Here is a 25,447-nt window from a genome sequence, read left to right on the forward strand (position 1 = left end):
CAACCATGATCTTGCCCTGAGGGTCGCGTGTGCATCTGTACATGTGCGTACCTGCACTTGACGTGTGTGCTGGCATCCATGTGTGAGCACACATGCATGTCTATGTATCCCCAGGAGCACACACATCTACATGCATACATGTGCAGGAGGTGCGTGTGTGTCCCCAGCAGGGATCTCAGGCACACGTGGCCCCACTGTGGCACCTGGGTTGAGTGACATGTGTGGTGTGTTTCTGTTCTGTGGGTACTGGAGCAGAGCTTCCCACGCGTGTGCACACGTGTGTGTGCTGTGGGGCAAGGAGAGTGTGCAGGCGGCCTTGATGGGAGGACCATGCCAGTCACACGTGCCTCGTGCCCAGCCTTCAGCTTTCACATCTGCCTCCGCCTGGCAGGGCCAGCTCACCCAGGGGCAGGTGCCCATCAAGCCAGCCACATACAAGCTGAGGCGCTGACCCTGGGGGACTGATGGTTGGAGGGACCAGCTGAGGGCCACTCCCCGGCCCCTAGAAAGTCAGCCACAGCATCGACAGCTGGAGGGCACCCAGAGCCGGTGGAGACAGTCCCTCCCTCCTGAAAGCTGTCCAGTGAGTCCCTGTCCAGCTGGCCCAACAGTGACACCTAGAGTCTGTAGGTGGTGGGGTTCAGGGGGTGGACCCCATGGGAGGTGGGCAGTCTCACTCTGGGCCCCAGCACTGACGCCCCGAGGCTGGCCAGTCAGTTCTCAAGCGCTCAGTCGTCACTTGGTGATGGGGCTCCACCCACCCAAGAGCCCAGGCCGGGTGGAGGACACTCCCTACAGGGCAGGGAGTACAGGAGGAAGACGCTCGCTACCCTACTTGGGCTCAGCCTCCAGGGCACCCCAGGCCCCGGGTGGACAGATGACCACAGCAACACAGCAAATGCTGAGCTGTAGAAAGGCCCTCTGTCCCCAGCTTTGCCACGTGCTGCTCAGGGGATCTGCTCCCGCCAGCCCACTTTACAGATGGGGAGACTGAGGCCCCCCTGGCCAATCAGGTGAGCGGGAGCGGGATTGGGCTGTACGGCCGGATTGGGCTCCTGAGCTGCCAGCATTGTGCCCCCTGGAGCGTGACCACTGTGGGCTGCCCACAGTAGGCTGTGGGGGGCAGATGGGCGGGTGGACCCCGTGTCTGGGCTCTGAGGCCTTAGCCCAGGCACTAGTGGTGAGGGGGCAGGCTACCCATAGGGAGCAGGGCGAGATCTGGCCCTGGGGGCTCTCAGAGGGGATGGGGGGGCTCTCGAGGGGGAGAAGCTAGGCTATGGGGCATCCCCAGGGCAGCTGGTATCCGTGGGCCCTACCACCCCCCTACCTTGCTTCACTGCCCTCCCCACCAATAGGTCCCACCCTGCCGCCCAGCAGTCAAGCTTGGCCCCAGGCCCCAGGCTGGCTGACCTCCCAGGCACCTCGGCACTAAACAGGTCCTGGAGCCTGACACGTGGCGGCGGTGGCTGTGTGCCCCCGTCCCTGTGGTGAGGTGGTGAGGGTTGGGGTGGGGGCGGACTCCTGGCTCCAGAAGGGAGCAGGTGGGGTAGCCTTTGGCCCTCTGGCCTCACCAGCAGCTTCCTGGGACCCGAGGGTGGCAGACAGCGGTGCCGCTGGCCCGCTGGAGAAAAACGATTCTCTGTCCTGGCACGGGAAACGCCCTCGTGAGTTCAGGACCTGTGCTCCAGGGAGACATAACGGGAGCCCCGCCTGCCCCATGGTGCCCAGTCGCTGGGGCACAAGGACAGAGACCTGGCCACTCCTTAGGGTGCTCTGGGGTGGCCTGGCCTGAGCTGGGCAGGGAGGCCACCAGCAAGGGAAGCTGTCAGGATGGTCCTGCCGCAGCCGCAGCCCCTGTGGGCCCAGACCCTCTGGCAGGTGCCAGCAGCTGGGAGGCAACAAGGTGTGTCCGAGGGACTTCCAAAGTCCACTGCAGGCCCAGCACAGGTTGTGAGGGGCCAAGGGCAGCAGTGACCCCTGTGGTGGCAGCAGGCATGATGGCTGAGCTGTGCCCAGGAGGCGTCACGGGCGCGGCCGCGAAGGGGCCTGGGGAGGGCCCGGAAGCCTGCACTAGGTGGTCTCATGGCGAGTCCTTCAGGGACCACCCTTCACCCTCCATGCAGACACTTACCAGCAGGGGCTGCGGGTGGAGCCTGCACTGGGGGTGAGGGGCTCAGGGGAGCCAGGCTGACATGGCCCCTGAGGCTCCTCAGGGGGCCGAGGAGGGGAGGAAACAGGTAAGTTGGTGGGTTAGGGTGGGGGCGGCAGGTGGCGGGGAGAGGAGGGCAGAGGAGGAAGGCAGTGGGAGGGAGGTGGAGGGGCCGTTCTGGTGAGGACAGAGGGGCTGGGAGTGCGGGGCGGGGAGGCTACACCGCCCCACTCCAAGCTGACAGAGGCTGGTGCTGGCCCGCCGCGGTAAGCATCTGTCTGTGCGGGCTGTTGCCCTGTGGACCCCCCCCAGTGCTGTTAGGGATGAGGGGATGGAGGCACAGGGAGCAGGGGCGGGGTCTCAGAGACCCTTTGGGCAGGCAGCTGCCTCTGGCTCCACCCTGGCTGAGCTCTCGCTGTGATCATGGGTTGAGCCCAGGAGCCCCACAACAGGGCCTGTCTGCCTTAGCCAGCGGAGAGGAGGGGCCTTGCCTGGGTGGGCACACTGATGGGTTGTGTGACTGCTAACTGCCTGGAGGCCCATGCACGCGACCCCCCAAGCCCCCATCCTCCGCCCTGTGGCATTCTGAGATGTTGGAATTCCCAAGGTTGGCACTCTCTGGGCAGCAGCTTTGCAGGGAGCCCTGGCAGATGCTCTGATGCTTTTGCTAGGGGCCTGGGGGTTCTCCAGGGATGCGGCTGACCCAGCTTCTGTGCTCAGCCTCCACAGCAGGGCTGCAGGCTGTTCTCTGCACGTGGGGGGTGGGCAGGTCAGCAGCCAGGACCACAGGGTCCATCCAGGCTCCTGCTGGGGACCTAGGGCAAAGGTCTGCCCCACGCAGGGGTGGGGGTGGGGGACCAGGCCCCCAAAGCCCCCACATCAGGCACATCCACAGCCACTTGCAGGCTGTCGCTGAGCATTTATTCTCCATCTTCAGAGCCCAGCTGGGCCTGCAGCTGGGCCGTGTTGTTGGGATGGACGGACTGCCTGGCTCCCCTGGCTCCAGGCGGAGGTCCTGCCTGGGGACTGTCAGGCAGGCGGTGGAGGCAGCGGCTGCAACTAGGGGCCTGGAAGACCCCATGGGGCAACGCTCAGGGCAGGCCTGCAGGAATGACACGTGGTTGGGGTTGGGGGGCTGATGGCACGTGTGTGGCCCACACCCACTTCCACGCGAGACGCTCAGTATGTGAGTGGGGGGGCCAGAATCTGGCAAAAGCGAAGGCACAAGGTAGGACCAGCCTGGCGCAGGGGGCGGGGGTCAGGGTGTCAAGGTCTGCAGACGGAGGACCCTGCGGGCACGGAGGTCCAGGCAGAGCAGTATGCAGCAGAGTGCTCTGGGGGGTGGGCGAGGGGGCCAGAAGGAGCCCACCTGAGGCTGGCCCAGGTCCTGGCTCTGCCTCTTGCACGTTGACCCCAATCATGTCTACAAGTCAGTCCCTGGAGCTGAGGCTCTAGAACCAGGGAGGCGCTGTTGAGGCCATTTGGAGAGCAGTGTGGGGATGGAGGCCAGCGTGGGTCTTACAGCCCAAGAGTCCTGTCCTCTGTGATCACAGCTGCCCAGCTCTAGGCCTGGCCGTAGCACGGACTGTCCAGGGCTCTGACCAGCAGCCGGCCCTGCAGGGTCCCAGCCTGCTGTTCCCGTCCTAGCATGATGCTCTCAGTTGTCTGGCTCCAGCGTCCACTCCGACAGCCACTGCAGGCAGGAGGCCCGCTGCACCTCTGTCTCGGGGGGTGGGGGGGGCCGGCCTGGCCCAGGTAGGGGCGTGCAGGGGCTGCAGGGCCCGGGGCCTCCTTCTGAGAGGTCAGGGTCTGGGGCAGCCCGCAGGACCTGGACGAGCTCGTCCAGTGGCTGCAGCAGGGTATGAGGGCTCCAGCAGGCGTCGAGGGCGGGCACGAAGGGGTCGGGCGTGCAGGCCTCCACGCACTCGGCGCTTGTGGGGATGCGCAGGTAGAAGGCGTGCAGCATCATACGGAATGGCTGGTCCTCCTGGCCCAAGGCCTGGCCGTAGGTCAGGTCCCCCACGATGGGGTGGCCACGGGCACTGCAGTGCACGCGCAGCTGGTGCGTCCGGCCTTTGGGGAGGAGAGGGGGCCAGTCAGGTGGGAGCACGACCCCGTGCCCACCCCAAACCCATTCACATCAGGCTCAAGTGCTGTCCTTGAAGCTTCACGCAGCCCCTGGGGACGTCAGACCTCCCTGTGCTTTGTGCCACAAAGTCAGAGCTCAAAACAGAAGCAATTTCTGGGACACTGCTGGTGAGGGCCGGGCCAAAGCAGCGCCCAGTCAGCTGAGAACCCGGACCAGAGAGACCTTGTGTGGGGCAAGAGGCTGAAGACTCTGAGGTTGCATGGGGAGCAGGAGCGAGCCTGGTCAGCATTCTGGGGGCTCCTGGGCAGGTTCTTCCCCTGCAGGATGGGGACACTGTGGTGCCCTGTGCCGGGAGAGGCCAAGGCAGGACATCATCAGCAGGGAGCAGGGGCCCTGGGCACACATCCGGGACACACCTGTGAGGGGCTGCAGCAGCACTTTGGAGACTGGGTCACCTGCATACAGCCCGTGTTCCAGGACCACCAGCTCTGTGAGGCTTGGTTTTGGGTTCTCACAACCTGAGGAGAGTGAGGCAAGTTCAGAGAGATGGCTGGGCCAGCTCTGGGGCCGAGTCCACTGCAGCCCAGTCACATGCCCTGGTTGCCCCAGCTCATCCAGGGTCCCCACTGGATGGCTGTGTCCCTGGCCCCTCCACGCCCTGCCCTCCGTACCCTGTGTGCCTTCAATGCACATGGTGTGGGTTCGGCCTTCTGTGCTGTTCTTGCCGATGGCGTAGCTGATGGTCATCCGGCTCTCCTGGACATGCCCCCGCACCTGCCAGGCAGGGGGTCACATGCTGCTCATGGGGTCACCCGCCACTGCCGGGAAGCCCACCTGACATCCACAGCCTACCAAAGTGGACGGAGGGTCAGAGGCTCCTGCCCCAAGGACCAGCCCGACCTTACCAGAGCCAGATAAGCCTTGGTGACTCGCCGGTCCTTGAAGCACCTGTATGCACTGCCTGCGGCCGCCTTATTCAGAGCCACACAGAGTGCCCCGCTGGTGGAGAAGTCCAGTTGGTGGCAGAACCTAGAATGGGGCAGAGACTCAGTGGTGGCTGGGTTGGGGGCTGCCCCGCCCCCCCCCACCCCCGGTGGAGGCCACTGTGGGTACCTGAACCCATAGTAGGTGTCGGGGTCGGCCAGCTCCGGGAAGCGGTGCCGCAGCTGCTTCTGGAGGGTCAGCGTCTCCCGCCAGGCTTTGCTGTCGATGCGTACGTCCCAGTGCTTGTTCACCACCAGGAAGTCACGGCTCCGGTACAGGACACACAGGTTCTCCATGCTGCCTGGCTCCATGGTGGCTGCAATGCGGGGCAAGTGCGTGGAGCGGGGTTATGGGCTGCCCAGCCCGCATCACACCCCTGCTCCCCGTCGGTCTGAAGCCACTGACGCTGTCAGGCAAGCTTGTAGACCGACTGTGTGCCTGCACTCCCAACCTCTGAGTGGGATGAGCAGGGCGTCTACTGGTTGGGGGGTCTGGCTAGGAGCAGGCAAGCTAGTGGTGCCCTGAGTTCTGGCTGTGGGCCGGTCCTGCCCAGACCCGGGCCTGGGGGGATAAGCAGTCCTGCCCTCCAGCCCGCTCCCACGGATTCTTGCCGAGGCGGGCCTCAGACACGTGATAGTGGCCTTTTCCTGAGTGGGGCGGGTACAGAGCAGGAGACGGGGCCCTCTCTCGCCCACGCAGACTCCCCCTGCTCTGGCTCCCCTCCGCGGAACTCTCGCCTCTCGCGTCTCATGGACACCGGCGGAGGGGTGCCCGGTGGACTCCCGCTGCAAATCCTTCCCGCGCCCCTGCCCACTCTGGGATCGACCTGCAGCTGGGCTGCGCCGTCCGGGCTTCCGATGCCGCGGCCTGTCCCTGGTTCCCGCACTCGCGTCCCGCGCCTCGTGGCCCAGCGGTCCCGGAGCAATAATTCAGACCACAGAGGTGCGCCTGGCCGGGCTCGGCCTGCGGTCTCAGCCCCGCCCACGTCCCGCCCACGGTACGGACGGGCGGTCCTATTGACCAATGGAGAGCGCCCGGGTCCCGGGGCTCCCCGTCTGGCGTCAGGGCTCGGCCCCGCCCAGCGTGCGCACGCAACCCAGCCCACTCCCCGCCCTTCCTCCTGGCCAATGGAGAGCGCCGCCGGGCACGCCGGCCGTTGATTGGTGGCGCCGGTTCGCTGGGGGCGGGAGCGGCGCGCGGGGCGCGGGAGGTTCGGAGCCGGGTCCGGCGGTACGGCCAGCAGCCATGGAGGACTACGAGCTGGAGCTGTACGGCGTCGAGGACGATTTCGACAACCAATTCGCGGCCGAGCTCGAGGTGCTGGCCGAGCTGGAAGGTAGGCGCGAGTATCGCCGCGGCCTCGTCCTAGGTAGCTCGAAGGAAACCTGGCCCTCCCGGGGAGTCCAGGAGGACTGCTCCGAGGGCCGCGCAGGGGAGAGGCCGCAACCCCCTTGGAGAGAGCACGGCCTTGCAGCGGCGCCGGCCGCGGGGGCTGTGGCTGTGTGTGCAGGCGAGCTGCCCTGGATGACTGCTGTGGGCCTTCCTTCCGCAGGGACAGCCGCCCTGTCGCCTTCCAGGGACCCTCGGCCCACTGTGGGCCGGCCCCGCCTGACGTTCGAGGAGGCAATTGCTGGAGGGGACGCTGCCATTCACTGCTCCCCAGGCGGACCTCCAAGGAACAGCAAGGGCAGTGTCAGGAAGAGGCATCTGGCTCCTGACATCCAGGGCGACAGATCCCTGCCCCCTAGTACGTTTTTGGGGCCTAGAGTATAGGGGTGGGGTGCGAGGCTGGGGAAGTCCCTCTATTCCTTCCATGTGTCTCCCCAGCTCCCCACATCAAACGGTCCAGACTGCAGGCTGTCAGGAGACTGAACTTTAGGTCGGAAGAGATGGAAGAGATGACGCCACCTGACTCCCCGACAATGGACATCACTCCCCCACCAAGTCCTGAGATACCTGATGAGCTGTGGGGCGAGGGGTGTGTAACTTGGGGCATAGGCGTCTCCAGGGGCCTTGGAAGGATCCCATTCCTCCAACAAGGTCCTGGGGCCTGGGGCAGGGCTGGGTCCATGGCTCTTCCCAGAGGATCCCCATAACAATCGTGGTTCCCTCCCAGGCCCTTAGACTCCGGGGCTGAGGTGAGTCTCACTCAGGCCTCGCTAGCCACGCGCAATCCTGTTTTGCGGCGGCCCCCAGTCTTGGAAGACTACGTCAATGTGACCTCCACGGGTGGCGACCGGGCTTTTCTGGTGCTTCGGGCTGACCCAGTGGGCACTGGGGTGCAGGTGGGTGCCTTGCAGCCACGAGCCGGTCCATGGACATCATATGCTCACTCTGACTCACCCTTCTAGAGGTCCACCCTGCCTCTGGTCTTGCATTCAGGAAGGCCACCTTCTTTCTCCTCCTCCTCCATCTTTTCTCCTCTCTTTCTTCTCTTTTTTTCTACCTTTTCCTTCATTCTCCTCCTTAGATCTGCTGCCATCCCAGTGACCCCTTGGGGTCCGTGGCGAGAAGGGGCTCCTTGTGGCTGTGGATGCTAGGGAATGCCACATGGATCCCTGAGCACCGTTGGGAGGGAGCTGTGGCAACCCCATAACTAGAAGGGAGTGACTGCTGCCTGCTTTCCCTCACAGAGCCCTTTCCGTGACACCAGGTGGCGTGGCCGTGGCCAGCTGGACCTGCTGGGCATGCCCTTCGCCTCCCTGAAGGAGAAGGTCGACAGCGAGGTGGGGGCTGCTGGGGTTGGCTGGGAGGGAAGGAGTGGCTCCTGGGTGACTGGTGGCTGAGCTGTTTTGATTTAATTTGCACAGCGGCGGCAGCGACTGCTGGAGGAAGCCCAGCGGCTCTCAGACACGCTGTGCAGGTGACACGGGGGGCTCTCCACACCAGGATCCTCGCTAGTCCTTGGACTGCTGAGCCCTAGTGTGCATTCCAGGGGGGTAGTCCCTGCATGGGGTTAAGGCCCAGTGGCTCAAGGCATGATGCTCTCCAGTCTCAGGTCACAGGAGATGGAGGAGGAGACCCAGCCCTCAGGGGCACCTGAGGAGGAGCCAGCTGACAGCCAAGATGCCTCCCAGCATTGCCTCTGGGTGGATGAGTTTGCACCGCAGCGCTATACGGAGCTGCTCAGTGATGACGTGAGACCTTGTTCTTGCTCAAATGTGACTGGCTTCTTTGTTGCTGAGAGAGAAGAACTCAGGGCCTAGTAGGTCCTTGTGTTGCCAGCCCACAGGGGTGTCAGGATTTAGGGGAAGGATTTGATTAGCTTTGTTGGATTGTGTTGGTAGATGGAGAAACTGAGGCCAGTTTGGGCCTTTCACTGGTCTCTCAGCCTCAGAGTCCCTGCATGTGTCCCTGGGCTTTTAAGAGTAGGGTGACATGAGGGGCAGGCATGAGGAGACCCCCCCCCTCACCCAGGCCAGGCCTCTCTTTTTCCAGTTCACTAACCGCTGCCTCCTCAAGTGGCTGAAGCTGTGGGACCTAGTGGTGTTTGGCCGAGAGAAGCCTGTCCGGAAGCCTAGGCCCAGTGCAGAACCGACCCGTGGTGGCAAAGAGGCCACAACTTCCAGCAAGTGGAAAAGCCACGAACAAGTGCTCGAGGAGATGCTGGAGGCTGAGCTGGACCCAAGTGGGCGGCCCCGGCAGAAGGTGAGTGCACCTGACTGCTCTGCACACATTTCTAGTGGCTGTATTCTGGGTGGCTGGAGCCTTTGCAGCCTTTGGGGGCCATGAGGCACATTTACGGCCCCCGAGGCTATGGTGATGTCAGTGTTTTGGTGTGGTGTCAGCAATTCGAGCTAGGACTCGAGTCCTTTCTTCTAATGACTTAGACAAAGTCAGCACTACTTGAAGGGCCCTGCACCTGCCCAGAGTGATTACAGTGAAACGTGAGTGGGTTTCAGGTGTCAGCCGTGTCGGTAACAGCTGTGTCTGTGTCAGATCTCAACGGCACTCACCTGACATGAGGCTTTACTCTGTGCCACGAGCAGGCTGGGCTTGTTTTCCTTTGGTGATAAAGGCAGGGCAGGGCAACATCCCCTGGCACCGCACTTTGTGGGATGGGATTTTGTCTCTGGCAGTTGGGCCAGGGACTCCCAAAGTCTGTGAGACGGTGTGGGTTGCAGCACATTTTCTCCTGTCCTGGCTGCAGGTGGCACTGCTGTGTGGGCCCCCAGGGCTGGGCAAGACCACCCTGGCCCATGTGATTGCGCGGCACGCTGGGTACTGCGTGGTGGAGATGAATGCGAGGTGAGTGGGGGAAGGCTGGGCCTCCCTCTGTCCTAACGTGTCTGGTCGACTGGGATACAGCCCTGAATGCCTGGTTTGGAGGTGGGGCCTTGGTGTCCCAGGTGCATGGCGGTGGCATGGTCCACACATCTCGGGGCTCCTGGGACTTGGCGTGGTGTCAGGGGGTGGCCTTGTGTAGTATCTTTGAGTGGTAGGTGTGGTGGCTCTGCCCTGAGGGACCGTCTGTCTGGGGACACTGGCCACCCTGACAGCTGCTCCCGGGCCTCCTGGTTCCAGTGATGACCGCAGCCCTGAAGCCTTCCGCACGCGCATCGAGGCGGCTACGCAGATGGAGTCTGTCCTGGGTGCTGGTGGGAGACCCAACTGCCTGGTCATCGACGAGATCGATGGGGCCCCCACGGTGGGCCTCCTGGGTAGGCCAGCAGGTGGGCTGGTCATCCCGCAGGGGGGCTGTGTCTCACTGCCATCTCCATGTCCCCCCAGGCCGCCATTAACGTTCTCCTGAGTGTCTTAGATCGCAAGGGCCCACAGCAGGCAGGGCCAGGGGGCCCATCTGTGCCCGCAGGCGGGGGGCGGCGGCGCCGGGCAGAGGGGGGGCTCCTGATGAGGCCCATTATCTGCATCTGCAACGACCCGTGAGTGGCGGGCGGGGCCTCGGCTGGGGAGGGGCTTCTGTCGGGTGGGCGGGGTCTCTGCTGGGTGGGCGGGGTCTCCACTGGGAGGCGTGCCCCTCGCTTCCCGCTCCCTTCGCTGCGGGGCTCAGGCAGCGCCCTGGCCAGGGGCGGCTCACTGTGCATGCCGTGCTTCTGCAGGTTCGCGCCCTCTCTCCGGCAGCTGAAGCAGCAGGCCCTCCTGCTACATTTCCCGCCCACGCTGCCCTCCAGGCTCACGCAGCGGCTCCAGGAGGTCTGTGACGGTTGTCCTGCCTCCGCCATCCACCTGTGGCCCCCCAGCTGCTCCCAGGACGTTGGGTGGAGGTCCTGGGCCAGTTTGTTCTCTGGTTGTGGGTGGTTCTAAGGCGCAACCGAGCTCCTTCCGCAGGGCTCTTCAGCCTTTGCTCCCCGTCGGACAGGAGCTGTTTCTAGGGAGGTGGTGGCTACAGGGCAGGGCGCAGGGCACGCTCATCCTCCCACCTCTCTGCAGATCTCCCTGCGGCGGGGCATGCGGGCTGACCCCGGTGCGCTGGCAGCCCTCTGCGAGAAAACGGACAATGACATCCGCGCCTGCATCAACGCCCTGCAGGTGGGCAGGTGGCTCTGGGGCGGGGGACGGGGTGGCCAGCGCCCCCTCCACGCCTCCCCTGTGTCCATTTCCTGCTGGAGCTGGGGTCAGCCATTCTCACCCTCCCTGACCCCATGTCCAGTTCCTGCACAGGCGGGGCCAGCGGGAACTGAGCGTTCAGGCCGTTCAGAGCACGCGCATTGGCCTGAAGGATCAGCGGAAGGGGCTCTTTTCTGTGTGGCAGGAGGTCTTCCAGCTGCCCCGGGCCCAGAGGTAGGCAGGCCAGCCTTGGCCTGGAAGGTCCACGGTACCGACGCCCTGGGAAGCCAGCCAGCTCTGCCTTTGCTGACGGAGCCGTGGCACTTTGCCCTCCTGTGGGACCTCAGGGTGCCCTAAACACGCACAAGCTGGTGCTGCTGGGAGGACAAGGGTGGGTAGGGCTGGGTCTGGGTGACGGGGCAGGGGCTCCACTTCAGCCTCAGCTCCCCCTGCAGGCGCCGCGTGGGTCAGGACTCAACCCTGCCCACTCACATGCTCCTGCTCGGGGACCGGCTCTCAGGCTCGGGGCCCCTTGCTGCCGAGGCGCCCTTAACTACAGCCGCGCAGCGTTTCTACCACATCTTGCACGTGGCCACCTCTGCAGGCGAGCACGAGAAGGTGGTCCAGGTAACCGTGCAGCCTCCAGGCTCGTGGGGGTTTTTGACCCGGCCAGCAACTGACGGACATGCACGCTTCAGTGGTGCTGAGCCCAAGGAGAAACTAGTGGACCCGGCGCTTGGGAGGCCTTTGGAGGGAGCAGGGTCAGGCAGGAGGGGGGGACGGCAGGAGTGGGGATGGCCGGCGGGGGTTGTCTGGTGGGATCTCTGTGTCTGCCCTTGGGGAAGTAGCTAAAGGGCCCGGCAGTGGCAGGAGGGGCTGGATTCCGGATGTGCAGGTGGGGTGGAAAGCAAGTGGCAGGCCCCCCTACCCCCACCCCCGGGAAGCCTGGTGTAAGCTGCCTTCCTGGGTAAGCAGCTTTGGATTAGCAGCTGGGGATCCTTGCAAATCTGGAAAACCGCTGTGTGGAGGGCAGCATGGTGGCCGGAGGGGAGGGACTCCCACGTGGAACGTGCGTAGGGGCTCTGTGCCCTTGACCCTGGTGGACAGAGTTTCCTCCTCCTTTAGGGGGTGACTGGGTCAGATGAGTGGGGGCAGCAGGCTAGGCCTTTCTGGCCCCCTCATGGCCCTGTGGCCACTCGCTGAGGCTTACAGGCTGGTCAGAGGGGAAGGTCCCCCCAGGGTGGCGCTTGTGGTATGGGTGGGTGCCATGAGGCTGGAGGGCCTCAGGGACTGGCCTGTCCACCTGCCTGCAGGGCCTGTTCGACAATTTCCTGCGGCTGAGGCTGCGGGACTCCAGCCTGGGCACTGTGTGCACTGCCCTCGACTGGCTGGCCTTCGACGACCTGCTGGGCCGGGCCGCCCTCCACGGCCAGAGCTTCCAGCTGATGCGCTACCTGCCCTTCCTGCTCCCGGCCTTCCACCTGCTCTTCGCTTCCAGCCACGTGCCGCGGATCACCTTCCCCAGTAGCCAGCAGGAGGTACGGCCTGTGCCCTGCCCGGGGCCAGGGTCTAGCCCCGGGGTCCTGGGTGACTTGGTCCTGGTCTGCCCTCCACCCCAGGCCCAGAATCGCATGAACCAGACACAGAACCTGATCCAGACGCTGGTGTCAGGCATCACGCCAGCCACCCGCAGCCGGGCTGCGCCTCAGGCACTCATCCTAGACACCCTCTGTCTGCTCCTGGACATCCTTGCGCCCAAGCTGCGCCCAGTGAGTGCCTGGCCTGGCAGTGCCAGGCCTGGGAGGGGTGTGCCTCCTGGGGCGGGGTGGGGCCTGGCCACACTCAGTGCCCTGCCGGTCCACAGGTGAGCACACAGCTGTACAGCGCCCGAGAGAAGCAGCAGCTGGCCAGTCTGGTGGGCACCATGCTCGCATACAGCCTCACCTACCGCCAGGACCGCACACCCGACGGGCAGTACGTCTACAGGCTGGAGCCGTGAGTCTGCGCAGCACCTGGGCTGGGGGTGCTGGGCTCCAGGTGCCACAGTGATTGCTCGGCCAGAGTCTGAAGACATGGTGTGAGCCTCAGGTCTCTTGTTGAAGGCTGGGGGGGTCAGGTCTAGCTCATTCCTTGCCCAAATGTGACTGTGCAGTGGAGCCCCCACTGGGGCCAACCTGGGACCAGAGGTGTACGCGGAGTCCCTCGATGCCCACAGGAGCTGCCCCCGAGGGCCCTCGAGCTCCCCAGGGCTCCGTTCCTCTGTCCTGAGAGGGTCGTGGGTGGAGCGCCGGCACTAGTGGGGGCTGGATGCAGGCCTCGGACGGTAATGACGCTCGTTCCCATGCGCTCAGCCCAGCCTGAGCCCAGGCCCTGCTCTGTGGTGTTAGTTCCTCCCTGGGCAGCCCTCCCCCTGCCCATGTGTGGTGGGGGAAACTGCGGCTCAGGGTGGGAATGCCCCTGCTGCTGTGGAGCTGGGGCACAGCAGGCCAGGCCTGGACCCCGTCCTACACGCTTGCATCCGGCAGGTGGGGCCAGAGGTGGTAAGTAGCTCGTGGCCTGTCCCTGCTAACCAGGTGTCCCGGGGCCTGCCCTGCCCCGCTCACCCCAAGAGCAGGAACGTGGAGGAGGTTTGCCGCTTTCCTGAGCTGCCTGCCCGCAAGCCCCTCACCTACCAAGCCAAGCAGCTCATTGCCCGCGAGGTGGAAGTGGAGAAGATGCGGCGGGTGGAGGCCTCAGCTCGGGCCAGAGACAGCCCCCAGGTGAGCCTCTCCAGGCCCTGGGCAGAGCAGGGCCCTTGGAGAGGACATGGGCCCCGCTGTGGTCCTACCCAGTCGACTGTCACTGTCTGTGACTTCATGCAGGTGGATGGGGGTCCCGGGGGTCCCCCGGGGAGCTCGGGGGAGAAAGAGCTGCAGCCACCTGCCCCGTGCAACCACAAGCAGCGGCTGGAGTGTATCCTGAAGAGAGCCGCCCTGGAGGAACAGGTAGGGGCCGACATACCAGTGGGAAGCCATGGGGCGGCGCTGGGGGGCCTGGGCAGGCGACTTTGCAGTGGGCTGGTTCTAAGTCCCGGAGTCCAGCTCCCTGCTGCTCAGCATGATGGCTCTGCCTGGGCCCGGTTCCCACCTGGGCAGGGTGCTGGCACCTCCTGACCTTGGCAGGGAAGAGGTGAGTGTGAGCGTGGTGGAGGGTGCATGCCGAGGGGGGCCATGGCCTCTGAGCCCTTTCCCCAGGTAGGGCTAGTCTGCTAGAGCTCAGTCCCCGTGAACCTGACCAGCCTGTCTCCTTCAGCCTGAGAGGGACTTCTTCGGTCGCGTGGTTGTCAAGAGAGCAGCAGCCCCGAGTGCAGGTGTGTGTGGAGGGGTGGGCGGTGGAGGGGCTGGCTGGAGTCAGGTGGAAGAACGAGTGTGTGACCCCCGCAGGGCACGAGGCCCCTGAGACTGACACAGCCGAGCAGCGCGTGGGCACTGCAGTGGGCAGGAGCGACGTGTGGTTCCGCTTCAAGGAGGGCGTCTCCAATGCCGTGCGGCGCAGCCTGTACATCAGGGACCTGCTCTAGGGGGCGTGGCGAGCCCCTGGGCCTGAGCGGCCGCCCTGGGCTGTGTTGGACACCCCGCCCCATGCTGGACGTCCCCAGGGCATACGGCGGACACCCTAGTCCATGGTGGACACTCTGGGGTCACGCCAGACACCCTGGACTACACCAGACATCCCCTGATACACACTGGCTACCTAAGTGTTGCTTTCTCTCTCCTAGAAAGTGTACGAAAGCACCAGCATTCTCGCAAAGTCTTTATAAAACTCACACCTTTACAGAGGCGTCCACTTTACAGGGAGGCATGAGTCTGGGCTGCGGGGCCTCACAGGATGGCGCACTTGCCCTTCTCCACCCACGGGTTGTTCTTCATCAGGTCGGGGTTCAGGAAGGGGTCCTTGGGAATCCCTTCCTCGATCCACTTGAGGAGCCTGTGGGTGGGGAGGGTGGGTGAGCACGTGGGCTCCCGGCCCCCAGAGTGCTGCCTGGCGGCAGTGCGTGGGGGTGTGGTCTTGGCTCATACAAATGAGCACAGGGCAGGGAAATGAGACACAAATCTTGCCAGCCTGGGGGGTGTGGCCGCGGCTCCGAAGGGTGTCCTGGGGACTCACTCGGGGATGGTCTTGGACGACATCTCCCTCTTGAAAGCCAACTGGTACTTGAGGCTCTCGACCTCCTTCTTCATCTGAGGCACGTCCCACTCCTCCATGGCGTCGGGGGCTTCGGAAGTGGCCAGCCTGGGGCTGGGGAGTATGGGGCAAGCCACAGAGCCGGGGGCTGCCAGCCTGGAGTCACCCTCCTGATGCACCCTCCCCCTGGTGAGCACCCCCCACAGAAAGGGACACCCGCTCACTGCCTGGGGAGTCCCCACGGCCTCTGCCACCCACCGGGGAACGGGGCTGGGGCTGAGGCCACAGTAATCAGGCCCCATGTGCCTGCCCCCCACCTCCCATGGGGCTCATTAACTGCCAAGAAAACTTTCCATGCTTAGCTCTGCACCCCTACCTGCCATCGGAGCCTCACCAAGGCTGGGCCTCTGGGTTGGAGAGGGGAGGGGCAGTGTCCTGTCACCAGCAGGACAGGTCAGGTCCCTGACCGACCAAGTGCAGGACCCATTATTTCCCATCCAGGTAGCAGAAGACCTTTGTGTCAGGGGCGGGGCACGTGCACACACCCCTCCCCCTGCTTTGCACGGGCAAAGCCCACCCCAGGGCAGGTTAATCCAGGGGCCAGGAGGGTGGGGCTGCTATTTGCATCTCTGCCCAGGGGGCGGGCTGGGGCACGTGCCTGGGGTCTTGAAGTCACTGGCTGCCCAGCTGGTGCAGGACTCGGGCCCCTGCAGCCTCCTGCTGGCTGCCTTGCACCTCCTCCAACTTGCCTGAGTGTTGGGCCGCCCGGCAGAGCACAGGTTCAGACTCCAGACCCGCCAGCAAGTGAACGGAGCCAAGGCAGCACCTTGCCTCCCCCTGCTCCAGCCCACCTGGGGGCCCAGGGAGCCCCTTGCTGTCCCCCAACCCCCACCCCACCACTGAAGCTGGGAACCAGGGGACTGGCTTCCTTGACCTGGGAAGTGTGGGCAGGGGGCTGCCAGGAGTGTGACACTGCCTACTTCAGGGTGCGGAAAGGACTCCTGGGAGGATTTACTAGGAGGGCGTGAGACCGGGGAAGTAGAGGGGCTCTGGGGGGTAGCCAGTGGGGGCGAGCAGGGGCTTCCTCCCAGAGACCCCGAGTTCCAGCACCCCACCCAGCGGCGCAGGTTCTCACAGTCACATGGGGGTGTCCCCCACCCCCAGCTAGCAGGGCGGCAGCTGGGTCTGCAGCCCCCAAGCCTGTGCCTGCTGCGCACCCCTGGCCTCAGCGCACAGCGCTCCCTCGCTCAGCAGGACGCGGTTCCCCTCGCAGCCAGCCGGCGGATGGAGGCTTCCTCTCCCCCTGTCTGGCCGGCCCCTTGGGACAGGAGGACGCCCGAAGACGGACAGGCAAGGGCACCTCGGGTTGGGGGGCGTCCAGGTCAGCCCAGTGCGACCTGGGCAGGCCCCAGAGTCTGCTCAGCACGGGGGCGAGCTCACCACACCTACCTTGGACGGCGACTGCGAGGACAGAGATGACGAGGGCCACGGGATGGTGAGGACGAGTGATGGGCGAGTGAGCCGGGCAGAGCCTGGGCAGGTGCCCCGCCCATCCCGCCACCTGGGCCAGGCCCGGGCACCGCCCCCACTCTCTGCCCGCCCTCCTGGGGGGCTGGGCTGACCCTGGGGAGCTGGCTTCACCAGGCACACACTGCCAGCCTTTGGGGGGTGGGAGGTGCAGCTGGGAGCAGTGTAGGCTCAGCTCTGGCCCTGGGTGAGGTGTCCTCCCACTGGGCTGGGTGGGCTCACAGGCTGCCACATGGTGCAGAACCCAAGACCATCAGCCAATAGATCGCACCCCAGCCCCTGGTGCTCATGGGCTGGAGTCTCCAGGCTGGGATGCCGCCCCCCACCCCCACCCCAGCCTCCGCAGTGTCCACTGACAGGCCCAGGGCTGACCCACCATGGGCGTGAGCCTACTCTGACCAGGACACCTGGGCCTGTGTGGAGTTGCTTCCTCCCCTGCATTCCCAGGCCAGCGCTGGGCAGCTGTGGTGGGTGGCAGGGTCCAGTTCAGCAACCAGTCCCCTTGGAGGCCAGACCCCATGGCTCCCAGGGCAGCCTGTGCCAGGCCTTCGGCAGGTGCTCCCACTCGGGAGCGGGCCAGGCCTGGGGTGCTCCCCGCCCGCCTCGGGCCCTGGGCTCTCCCTGCTGTGATCGCAGAAAACAAGGTCAGCGGCGCCTGCCCAGCCCTCTCCCACACCAACGTGACAACGGAACAGGAGGCGCTTCTGGAACTGGGGCATGTTAGGAAAACTAGGGATTATTTCTTATTATGGATTTATGGGGGGTGGGGGGGCTTAGAGCCGAGGGTGCCAGCATCCTACTCAGGGCAGATGGCCAGCAGTTTTTACTTCACTTCCCCCACCCACCCCCACCTGTTCCTCTGGTGCCCTGTGACTGGGCAGGCACCCTGTTGCTCGGGGTGCCTGGGGCTCTCCTGTGGCTGGGGCCCTGCTCACAAGGGGTGGGTGCTCAGGTACGGTGTTGAGTCAGCCCCCAGAACTGGCTCAAGATTTAGACTGAAACCAGGCCAGCCAGTCCCTGCCCCCAGGCATGCCTTCCCCATGGAGGGTGCAGGCAGAATGGGGAACCCAGGACTGTGTTCTGGCCCCGAGAGGAGCCTTGGTGTGACCTGGCCTACTTCGTGCGATCTCTCCTCCATGGTTCGGATGCTCCACCGCGACCGCTGCACACGGGCCTTCGTGACAGCACTTGAAAACGCCTGGGTGTTGTCACCTCACCAGGACGGCAGGAGCTGTGCGGGGCGTGGGGTCCTGCGTTCCCTCTCTGCGTGCTGGTTCCTGGCTGTGAGCACTGGCCACAACTGCTGCCCTGTGGACCCTCAGGGTTCAGAAGCAGTCCCTGTGCTGACCCTGGTGACCCCGTGGGACAAAGGCCATGACTCTACACGGCAGTCAAGCTGATGTGTGCATGCTCATGTGAGCCTGTGAAGCTGCTGTCTTTGGTGAAAACTGGGGGACCGGTGCCTCCTATTTCAGCTTCTTGGGAGTGTGGACTTGTCAATCCCAGGTCCGCAGAGGGACTGGGTGGGTCTGGAATGAGCAGAGGCCTAGTGGTTTGCGGTGGGGGGAGGATGCTCCAGAAGCAGTGACAGCTGGTGCTCCAGCTCACGCCACCTTGCAGTCACCCAGAGCAGACCCAGGGAGACCAACCGCCTTTCTGAAATTAGCTCCCCTAACTGGGCTGCTGGTGAGAACCAACAGGGCTCCTCGCTGGCCTAGAAACGGCTGATGCAGGTCCCACGCCCGTAGGGCTCCTGACTGGAGTGGGGAGCCAGCTGGGCTCACGGGGATATGATGGGTGTGGGGGCAGATGCAGCGAGGCAGGGTCCCTTTGTGCTGGTTCTGGTGCTCAGGACAAGTCAGTGGTGTGTGGGGTGCTCTGATCCACGTTGAACAGGGTCCCCAAGGAGGACTTGGGGGGCAGGGGCAGGAAATGCCCCAACCCGATCGGACCTGCAGCCTGGTTTGGTCCTAGTGCCACTCAGACCTGTGGCCTTGCTGGGCAGGGGCCAGAGATGAGGCCAGCCTCTCACCTGGTCTGTTCTGAGTATGTAGAGCATGCTGGGGACCCAGAGCCACCTGGTGCTGTCAGCTCCCCACTGGGTCCTCCTGAAACCAGGCTCTCTTCCACGTGGTGCCCCAGCAATGAAACCTGCAGCTGGGGCAGATCTGCCCCATGTGCTGGTAGGATGAGGCCCAGTGAGAACACCTCCCCCGTGTCTGCAGCTTTGCTTCGGACCTTGGGAGATGGGGTGGGGTCAGACCCTACACACAACCCTCCCATGGCAACAGGCCTGGTCTCTGGTGAGAAAACTTAGGACAAGTAGTCCATGTTGTAGAACCTAGGCCTGGCAGGAGACGGTGGGGAGCCAGCCTGCCAGCACCCACCCCAGGGTAGGTGTGGGACCCTCTCGACTACAACAGGCTGACTCCCCTCCTGAGGCCTCAGGGGATGTGCCTCCTTGTCTCCCATCCCTGGGAGTTCCTATCTGAGGTGAACATGGGGATAGGAAGATAAAAAAGAAACTATTTCACCCAGTTAAACAGAGCTCACAAGAAACTAGGTAGTTCTTGGATAATCTTTGAGTGTTTGAAAATGACTTTCAAAAATAATTTAAGCTCTTAGACTCATGTTTGCAAAATACACAGTGAATGATTCCAGGGAATCACAGGTTGTAATCAGCATAAGCTGTGAGTCATAAAGTCTCAGGGAGGTGACTCTGGCTAAGCAGTGTGTTCTGACGGCTCTGCGGTCCACAGGTGACCCCCTCCTTCCCCGCCTGCTCCAGCCCTCCCATGACATTGGCTCTTGCCAGCATGCGGGTCAGAAAGACACACATGGTCTACACCTTGGTGCTCCTGAGGTTCAGGAAGAGGCCCAGGGCCTGCACCTGCCTAAGCACCAAACACTCCAGTGCCCACAGGCCATGGGGGGTCCCCTTCTGATGAGGCCAGTGCCGCTCAGGGGTCCTGTGTATTGCTGGCGAGCCTGCGCCCCCAAAGGGCCTTTCGCTATGAAGGTGGGTGAGTGGGACGAATGCACACGTCGGGCCACCAGTGCACTGTCACCCAGGCCTGGGCATGGCTCTAGGTTTTCCCTCTCGACCTGCAGCTGCACCCCCAGGTCTGTGCAGCACTGCAGAAAATTCTACCTGATCATGGGGCAGCTATGTGAGTGGAGCTGGAGGTGTGTGGAGGGCCCCACAAATCTGTCTCACAGCTGCCATAGCCATCCCCTCCCCTGCCCGGTGGCCAAGTGTGGTGGGCCTTGCGCCTTCAGCAGGTACGCTTCTGGTCCCAAACGATATGCCCACCATGTAGGGGTGGATGGAAGTGGCTCCTAGAAACAGTTTCAGTGCCCAGAGGTTTTCCACAAAAACAGAGGAGACACTTTAGCTGTCAGCTGGGGCTGCCTCCCACAGCAGGGATGATGCCCAGCAGTGTTCACCGCCCAGAGTAGGTCTGATGAACTGGCTGAGCAGGAAACTGAGGCCCCGGGGCTCCGGGCTTGCCCAGGTCTCACCCTCGTTTTTGTGTCCTTCATCTAGTGACTTCCTTCAAACAGCTGGAATCCCTGCCATCTGCTCATTTCATCAGAAGCTGCAGAAGCTCTGGTGACTGCAGAGTGCAAGTGACTGAATGGGGACCCTCGACTATCACGAAGATCTCTCGCCGGAAAGGACTCCCGTCCTGTGCCAGGGGGCGAGGACTCCCATGGGGACCGCGGACATCGTTCACCCCTCCCAGGTTCAGCGCAGGGCTCCCTCGCCTGGGCCACGTCTGCCGCTTCTGGAGCAGTCTATGCAGACTGCTCTGCAGAACTTGACACCAGAGTTACAAGGAATCTAGAATTCAACCTCCCAGGGAAAGATCTGTCATGTGAAACGGGGAAGGACCAAGCCAACGGGAGTCCACGCAAGGAGCAAACGCAGGAGTGCGTCCTGGACTGCAGAGCTCTCGGGGCGGCACCGGCGGGACGGCTCCGAGGTGTGCGCGGCTCGCTGCTCGGTTTCACAGGACGAATCTGCTCCGGGCTTGGCTTCCGGAGGACCCGGGCGGCGCCGAGCGGCGAGAGGAGCCCACGCACCGCGGGGCCCTGGCTGCTCGGCCGCTGGGACTGCAGGGCAGACTCGGGGGGCTTTCCCTCACGGCCAGGATTAGGACAGGGAACTCGCGACAGACGCCGCTATCAGAAGACGAGGTTTCCTAGGACAGAGGCTGACGGCGTTTAGCTAAAGAACTTAAGCGAAACAAGTTTCCGGCGCTCTTACTAGTGTTAACGTGCGGTGTTTATCGTGAAGACAGTACTGAGCGGCACCGCGAGGGAAGGCCCGGCAGCAGGCTCCGGGCATCTCCGCTGCTCCGTGATCCCCGCCGTCAACGGTCTTGCACAGCCCGCGGCGCTCAAAGCCCACTGCAGCCTCGGGAGATCACTTCCGGGTCTAAGCGTGGAGGGGGCGGGGCGCGCAGGGGACCTGCCCCCCGGGCGAGGGGCGGGGCTTCTGCAGGGCGCTGTTGTGCGTGACGCAGCCATCTTGGAGCTGGGCGGTGGCGGCGTCCTCTGTGGAGGCGTGGCCGGAACGGAGGTGGCCGTTGTCACCTGTCAAGCTCAGGTGTTCCCTTGGCCTGGCTTCTCAGGCTCCTGTTAAGTTATGGCAGGTGACCTTTGAGGCGGCCGGGCATCCCCCCTCCCCCCACGGCGGCACTGGTGAGCGAGACCGTCCGCCCGAATCTGTGAAAAAAGGGGAAATGTTGAAGACTGACGACAGAGCCATCAGGGTGCCTCTGCCCAACCCATAGCCTCCCTCTCAGATCCCCCTCCTCAGGTTCCCCCCCCCCTCAGGTCTCCCCTCAGGTCCCCCCCTCAGGTTCCCCTCTCAGGTCTCCCTCTCAGGTTCCCCCCTCAGGTCTCCCTCTCAGGTCTCCCTCTCAGATCCACCCCCTCAGATCCACCCCCCGTCAGGTCCCCCTCAGTCCCCCCGTCAGGTCTCCCCCTCAGGTCCCCCCTTCAGGTCTCCCCCTCAGGTCCCCCACCTCAGGTCTCCCTCCTCAGGTCCCCCCGCCTCAGGTCCCCCCGCCTCAGGTCCCCCTGCCTCAGGTCCCCCCCTCAGGTATCCCTCTCAGGTCCTCCCCCTCAGGTGCCCCCTTCAGGTCCCCCCCTCAGGTCTCCCTCTCAGGGCCTCCCCCTCAGATCCTCCCCCTCAGGTCCCCTGCTCAGGTACCCCCCCCTCAGGTCCCTCCCTCAGGTCTCCCCTTCAGACCCCCTGCTCAGGTCCCCCCTCAGGTCTCCCCCACAGGTCCCCCTACTCAGGTCCCCACCCCTCAGGTCTCCTCACTCAGGTCTCCCCCTTATGTCCCCCCTTCAGGTCTCCCTCTCAGGTTCCCCCCCGAGGTCCCCCCTCAGGTCCCTGCCCTCAGATCCCCCCCTCAGGTCCCTGCCCTCAGATCCCCCCCTCAGGTCCCTGCCCTCAGATCCCCCCTCAGGTCCCCCCCAGGTCCCCTCTCAGATCCCCCCCTCAGGTCTCCCTCTCAGGTCCTCCCCCTCAGGTCCCCCCTCAGGTCCCTCCTCAGATCCCCCCCTCAGGTCTCCCCTCAGGTCCCCCCTAGGTCCCCCATCAGGTCCCCCCCAGGTCCCCCTCAGATCCCCCCTCAGGTCTCCCTCTCATGTCCTCCCCCTCAGATCTCCCCTTCAGGTCCCCCCCTCAGGTCCCCCCTCAGGTCTCCCCTTCAGGTCCCCCCACTCAGGTCCCCTCCATTAGGTCTCCCTCTCAGGTCCTCCCTCTCAGGTCCCCATCCCTCAGGTCTCCTCACTCAGGTCTCCCTCTCAGGTCCTCCCCTCAGGTCCCCCCGTCAGGTCTCCCCTTCAGGTCCCCCCCCTCAGGTCTCCCCTTCAGGTCCCCCTGCCTCAGGTCCCCCCTCAGGTCTCCCTCTCAGGTCCCCATCCCTCAGGTCTCCTCACTCAGGTCTCCCTCTCAGGTCCTCCCCTCAGGTCCCCCCCTCAGGTCTCCCCTTCAGGTCCCCCCCCTCAGGTCTCCCTCTCATGTCCTCCCCCTCAGATCCTCCCCCCTCAGGTCCCCCCTTCAGGTCTCCCCTTCAGGTCCCCCCTTCAGGTCCCCCCTCTCAGGTCTCCCTCTCAGGTCCTCCCCTCAGGTCCTCCCCTCAGGTTTCCCTCTCAGGTCCCCCCCTTAGGTCTCCCCCATCAGGTCTCCCTCTCACGTCCCCCCTCTCAGGTCTCCCCCTCAAGGGCTGTTCTGGGGGTGGGGGTCCACCACCGCCCTATCTTGGTGGGGCCTTGAGACCCCCTCTCCTTGTTTCTTTACAGCCTCTCCCTCCTCGAGCCCCCTGGCCTGGTCCTGGGCAGGGCCTGGGTTGCAGATGGTCAAGTTCCACTTTTGTCCATTTTAATGGTCAAATGCACCAATGGCAGCACACGGCAAGAGGTGCTCCCTGTGGTATCTGGAGGTCCTGAGCGGTTCTTGGGCTGAGGTCTGTGGAGCTAGGTCTTTGGAGCTGGATCTCAGAGGAAGAGCCCAGAAGCCCTGCCAAGACAGTTTCATGTTGCATTTCACCCAAATCCCAAAAAGGCAGCTCCTAAAATCCCATTACTGTGTGGTGGTGTCAGGCCATTCCATCTTCAGCTGGCTGGCTCATCCATGTCCCCTGCCTGGCCTTTGCCACTAGGTGGAGCCACAGGCCTACCCAATTGCTTCCTCACGTTGCAAACGCCAGACCTGCCTTTCAAATTTAGCGTCAGGACTCTTCAACTCTCCTAAATTTTTCAAGTTTCTGTTACATGGTCACATCTAGGGGTATTTAGGAACAAAAATAGAGCAGCTGTTACACTTAGGACTTTTACTTAAAACCAGTGATGATAAATCCAGTGCATGTAAACATCACAGTTTAAAGAAAAACAGCTTTATTTTCCCATCATTGGTGCAGATCCCTTAGAAGAGCTAGGTTATAACTACGTGGCCAACTCAAGTTCTTTCTGTTGTTCTGTCCACATTTATTTGCTGCTTTTTGATTCTTTTTGTTGAAAGATAAGGAAGGTCAAACATAAAATATTTAAAATATTTAATGTAATTTTATGGGGATAAATGAGCTTGCAGAAACCTGGTTTGTAATCAAGGTTACTCTGCCTGGTCAGTCTTGCTGAGGCTCAGATATTCAGGATTCTCAGAGGACAGTGTCTGTGTTAGAGACTGTGGGTGATTGCGAGGGTCCCAGTCCTTTCAACTTTCGGGGTCTGAGGAGAGACTGGGTTGCTGTGATTACGGGGGCATCTTGCTACTTACAAAAAGGTAATTAATAGACTGTAACTTTTTTTAGAGCACTTTTAGGCTTACAGAAAAACGAAGTAGAAAGGATGGTGTCCCTGTGTGCCCCCTGCCCTTCGCATCCCTTGTTGCTAGCCTCTGCTTGTCACAGTTATGAACCAACGCCAGCGCAGTGTTAGGTAGCATCCTCTTCCTGCAGCAGGTCCCCTGTCATGTGTGGTCCTTGCATCTCCTGGGCTCCTCTGGAATAGGGTCTCTGACTTAGTTTTGACTGCCTTGGCCATTCTGAGGTGTGCTGGTCAGGGATTTTGCAGGATGCCCGTCGACTGGGGTTTGTTGGATGTTTTTCTCTTAGTTGGGCAAAGATGGTGACTGCTGCTCGGATCATGACCTTTCTGTATATCCTGCTTCCTTCTCCTGAGATTAAGAGGGCCTGGAGGCACAGAACAGGGTCCTTCCTGTCTTCCAAGGGAGAAGGAGGGAGAAAGGGGTGAATGCTTGAGGGGAGGGCAACGGGGGCCAGGAGAGCACGCGTTGTCGGAGAGGCAGCAACAACAAAGCAGGGCTGAGGGAGCTGGCCTGACACCCTTGAGCACCTAGTGGAGCACCTGGTGAGGAGCCCTGCAGCCCCTCCCGCCTGAGGCCTCATTTCAGGGAGAGCCAAGACTCTGCTTGGTGAGGGGCTCCAAGGGGCTTGGTGAGCCCACAGTGGTTGGGCTCTGTCTGGGGAGCACATGTTCTCCCAACTTGGTTCCCTGGATCCAGTGGGCATACAGCCTGGCTCTCTCCCTGCCGGGCTTGGCCTCAGGTGACCTAGTAGGATTGTGAGTTCAGGCTGCCGTCTCTTCAGAACACTCCCTTTAGCTTTTCTGGGAGTTCTCACTCTGGCCTCAGGGCCTTGGGCTACTGCTTTCACCTGCTTTGCCCTTTAGGGTCCACGTGTGGATTTGTGTTAGTTGTGGGTGACCAGCTCCTGCTGAGGGGCTGGAGGCTCCATGGGGAGCAGGCAGGAGAGGGTGAGAGGGAGCATGGGTGTGCGCACAGCGAGGCAGTGACTGCAGGGCAGACACTCTGGCCTGAGTGGGTTGGGCTGGATTGGGAGGTGGGGGCGCCCCTGAAGGTCATCCCTGTCGCCTCCCCAGTGCTTGGGGTGGGAGTGGCTTGGAATCACATGGCCTTCTGGTCCTTACCCCTCACTGTGCTGGTGACCACTGGTTTGTGGAAAAGCCTATTTCCTAGAAAAAGTGCCTCTGGTTCTTCACTGACACATCCTTACTGAATAAGGATGCTGAGTGAGGATCAAGGCTCCTATCTTTTCATAAGTGTTTTTAGTGAGTCTCTGTTTCCCATTGTCCCTCAGACACAGCTGATGGGCAGTCTTCCCATTTGTAGGACCCGCTTAGGCAGCCCCCTGCCCTGGACATCAGGATGTGGTCGAAGAGGTTCTTGCTTCCTTTGACAGACAGTCTCTTGACTGACCACTTTTTTTCAGTTGGCTCACAGCTTCTTCCAGACCCTCCACCTGTGTGCACCCCCTTGCCCCATGGCCTCCCCATCTGAGGAATCTGATAGCATTTAAAGCAGAAACACAACCAGGCCTACCCCCAGAAATTGAACTTTTTGTCATTTATCTTCAGAAAAGCACACCAAATGTTGAGTGTGGGTCACCTGGATTGCTTCAGCTGTGGGTGAACAGCCAGAAGTTCCCATTTTAATATCCATACGCCTCCTTTCTCCCTTCCTAATGGGG

General features: G+C 62.9%; 3 protein-coding genes across 5 annotated transcripts; 1 reads left to right on the plus strand and 2 right to left on the minus strand.

The window, feature by feature from the left end:
* On the minus strand, positions 3,049 to 6,201 carry RPUSD1 (RNA pseudouridylate synthase domain containing 1). Of its 2 annotated transcripts, XM_018041056.1 has the most exons (6): positions 6,049 to 6,201; positions 5,352 to 5,538; positions 5,144 to 5,267; positions 4,910 to 5,012; positions 4,655 to 4,756; positions 3,049 to 4,222 (listed from the first exon to the last, which is right to left on the minus strand). In XM_018041056.1, the coding sequence occupies exons 2-6, from the start codon at positions 5,531 to 5,533 to the stop codon at positions 3,807 to 3,809; spliced, it is 927 nt and encodes a 308-aa protein (XP_017896545.1). In that variant the 5' UTR covers positions 5,534 to 5,538; positions 6,049 to 6,201; the 3' UTR covers positions 3,049 to 3,806. The 2 variants fall into 2 exon arrangements, with proteins under 2 accessions (XP_017896545.1, XP_017896546.1); XM_018041057.1 differs by lacking the exon at positions 6,049 to 6,201 and having other exon boundaries at positions 5,352 to 6,038.
* CHTF18 (chromosome transmission fidelity factor 18) lies at positions 6,414 to 14,543 on the plus strand. The gene is made up of 22 exons (XM_018041014.1): positions 6,414 to 6,558; positions 6,775 to 6,969; positions 7,050 to 7,200; positions 7,339 to 7,507; positions 7,856 to 7,948; positions 8,033 to 8,085; positions 8,215 to 8,359; positions 8,661 to 8,870; positions 9,373 to 9,470; positions 9,747 to 9,870; positions 9,954 to 10,105; positions 10,283 to 10,376; positions 10,614 to 10,712; positions 10,834 to 10,964; positions 11,186 to 11,357; positions 12,044 to 12,268; positions 12,350 to 12,499; positions 12,595 to 12,725; positions 13,345 to 13,489; positions 13,592 to 13,714; positions 14,022 to 14,079; positions 14,153 to 14,543. Exons 1-22 carry the CDS (start codon positions 6,468 to 6,470, stop codon positions 14,287 to 14,289), a joined length of 2,946 nt encoding a protein of 981 aa, XP_017896503.1. The 5' UTR covers positions 6,414 to 6,467; the 3' UTR covers positions 14,290 to 14,543.
* GNG13 (G protein subunit gamma 13) lies at positions 14,566 to 16,633 on the minus strand. 2 transcript variants are annotated; one of them, XM_005697349.3, is made up of 3 exons: positions 16,344 to 16,633; positions 14,877 to 15,008; positions 14,566 to 14,696 (listed from the first exon to the last, which is right to left on the minus strand). In XM_005697349.3, the coding sequence occupies exons 1-3, from the start codon at positions 16,445 to 16,447 to the stop codon at positions 14,591 to 14,593; spliced, it is 342 nt and encodes a 113-aa protein (XP_005697406.2). In that variant the 5' UTR covers positions 16,448 to 16,633; the 3' UTR covers positions 14,566 to 14,590. The 2 variants fall into 2 exon arrangements, with proteins under 2 accessions (XP_005697406.2, XP_017896504.1); XM_018041015.1 differs by lacking the exon at positions 16,344 to 16,633 and having other exon boundaries at positions 14,877 to 16,043.

The sequence above is a fragment of the Capra hircus genome, chromosome 25 (assembly GCF_001704415.2).
Source record: "Capra hircus breed San Clemente chromosome 25, ASM170441v1, whole genome shotgun sequence".
NCBI classification, from domain to species: Eukaryota; Metazoa; Chordata; class Mammalia; order Artiodactyla; family Bovidae; genus Capra; species Capra hircus.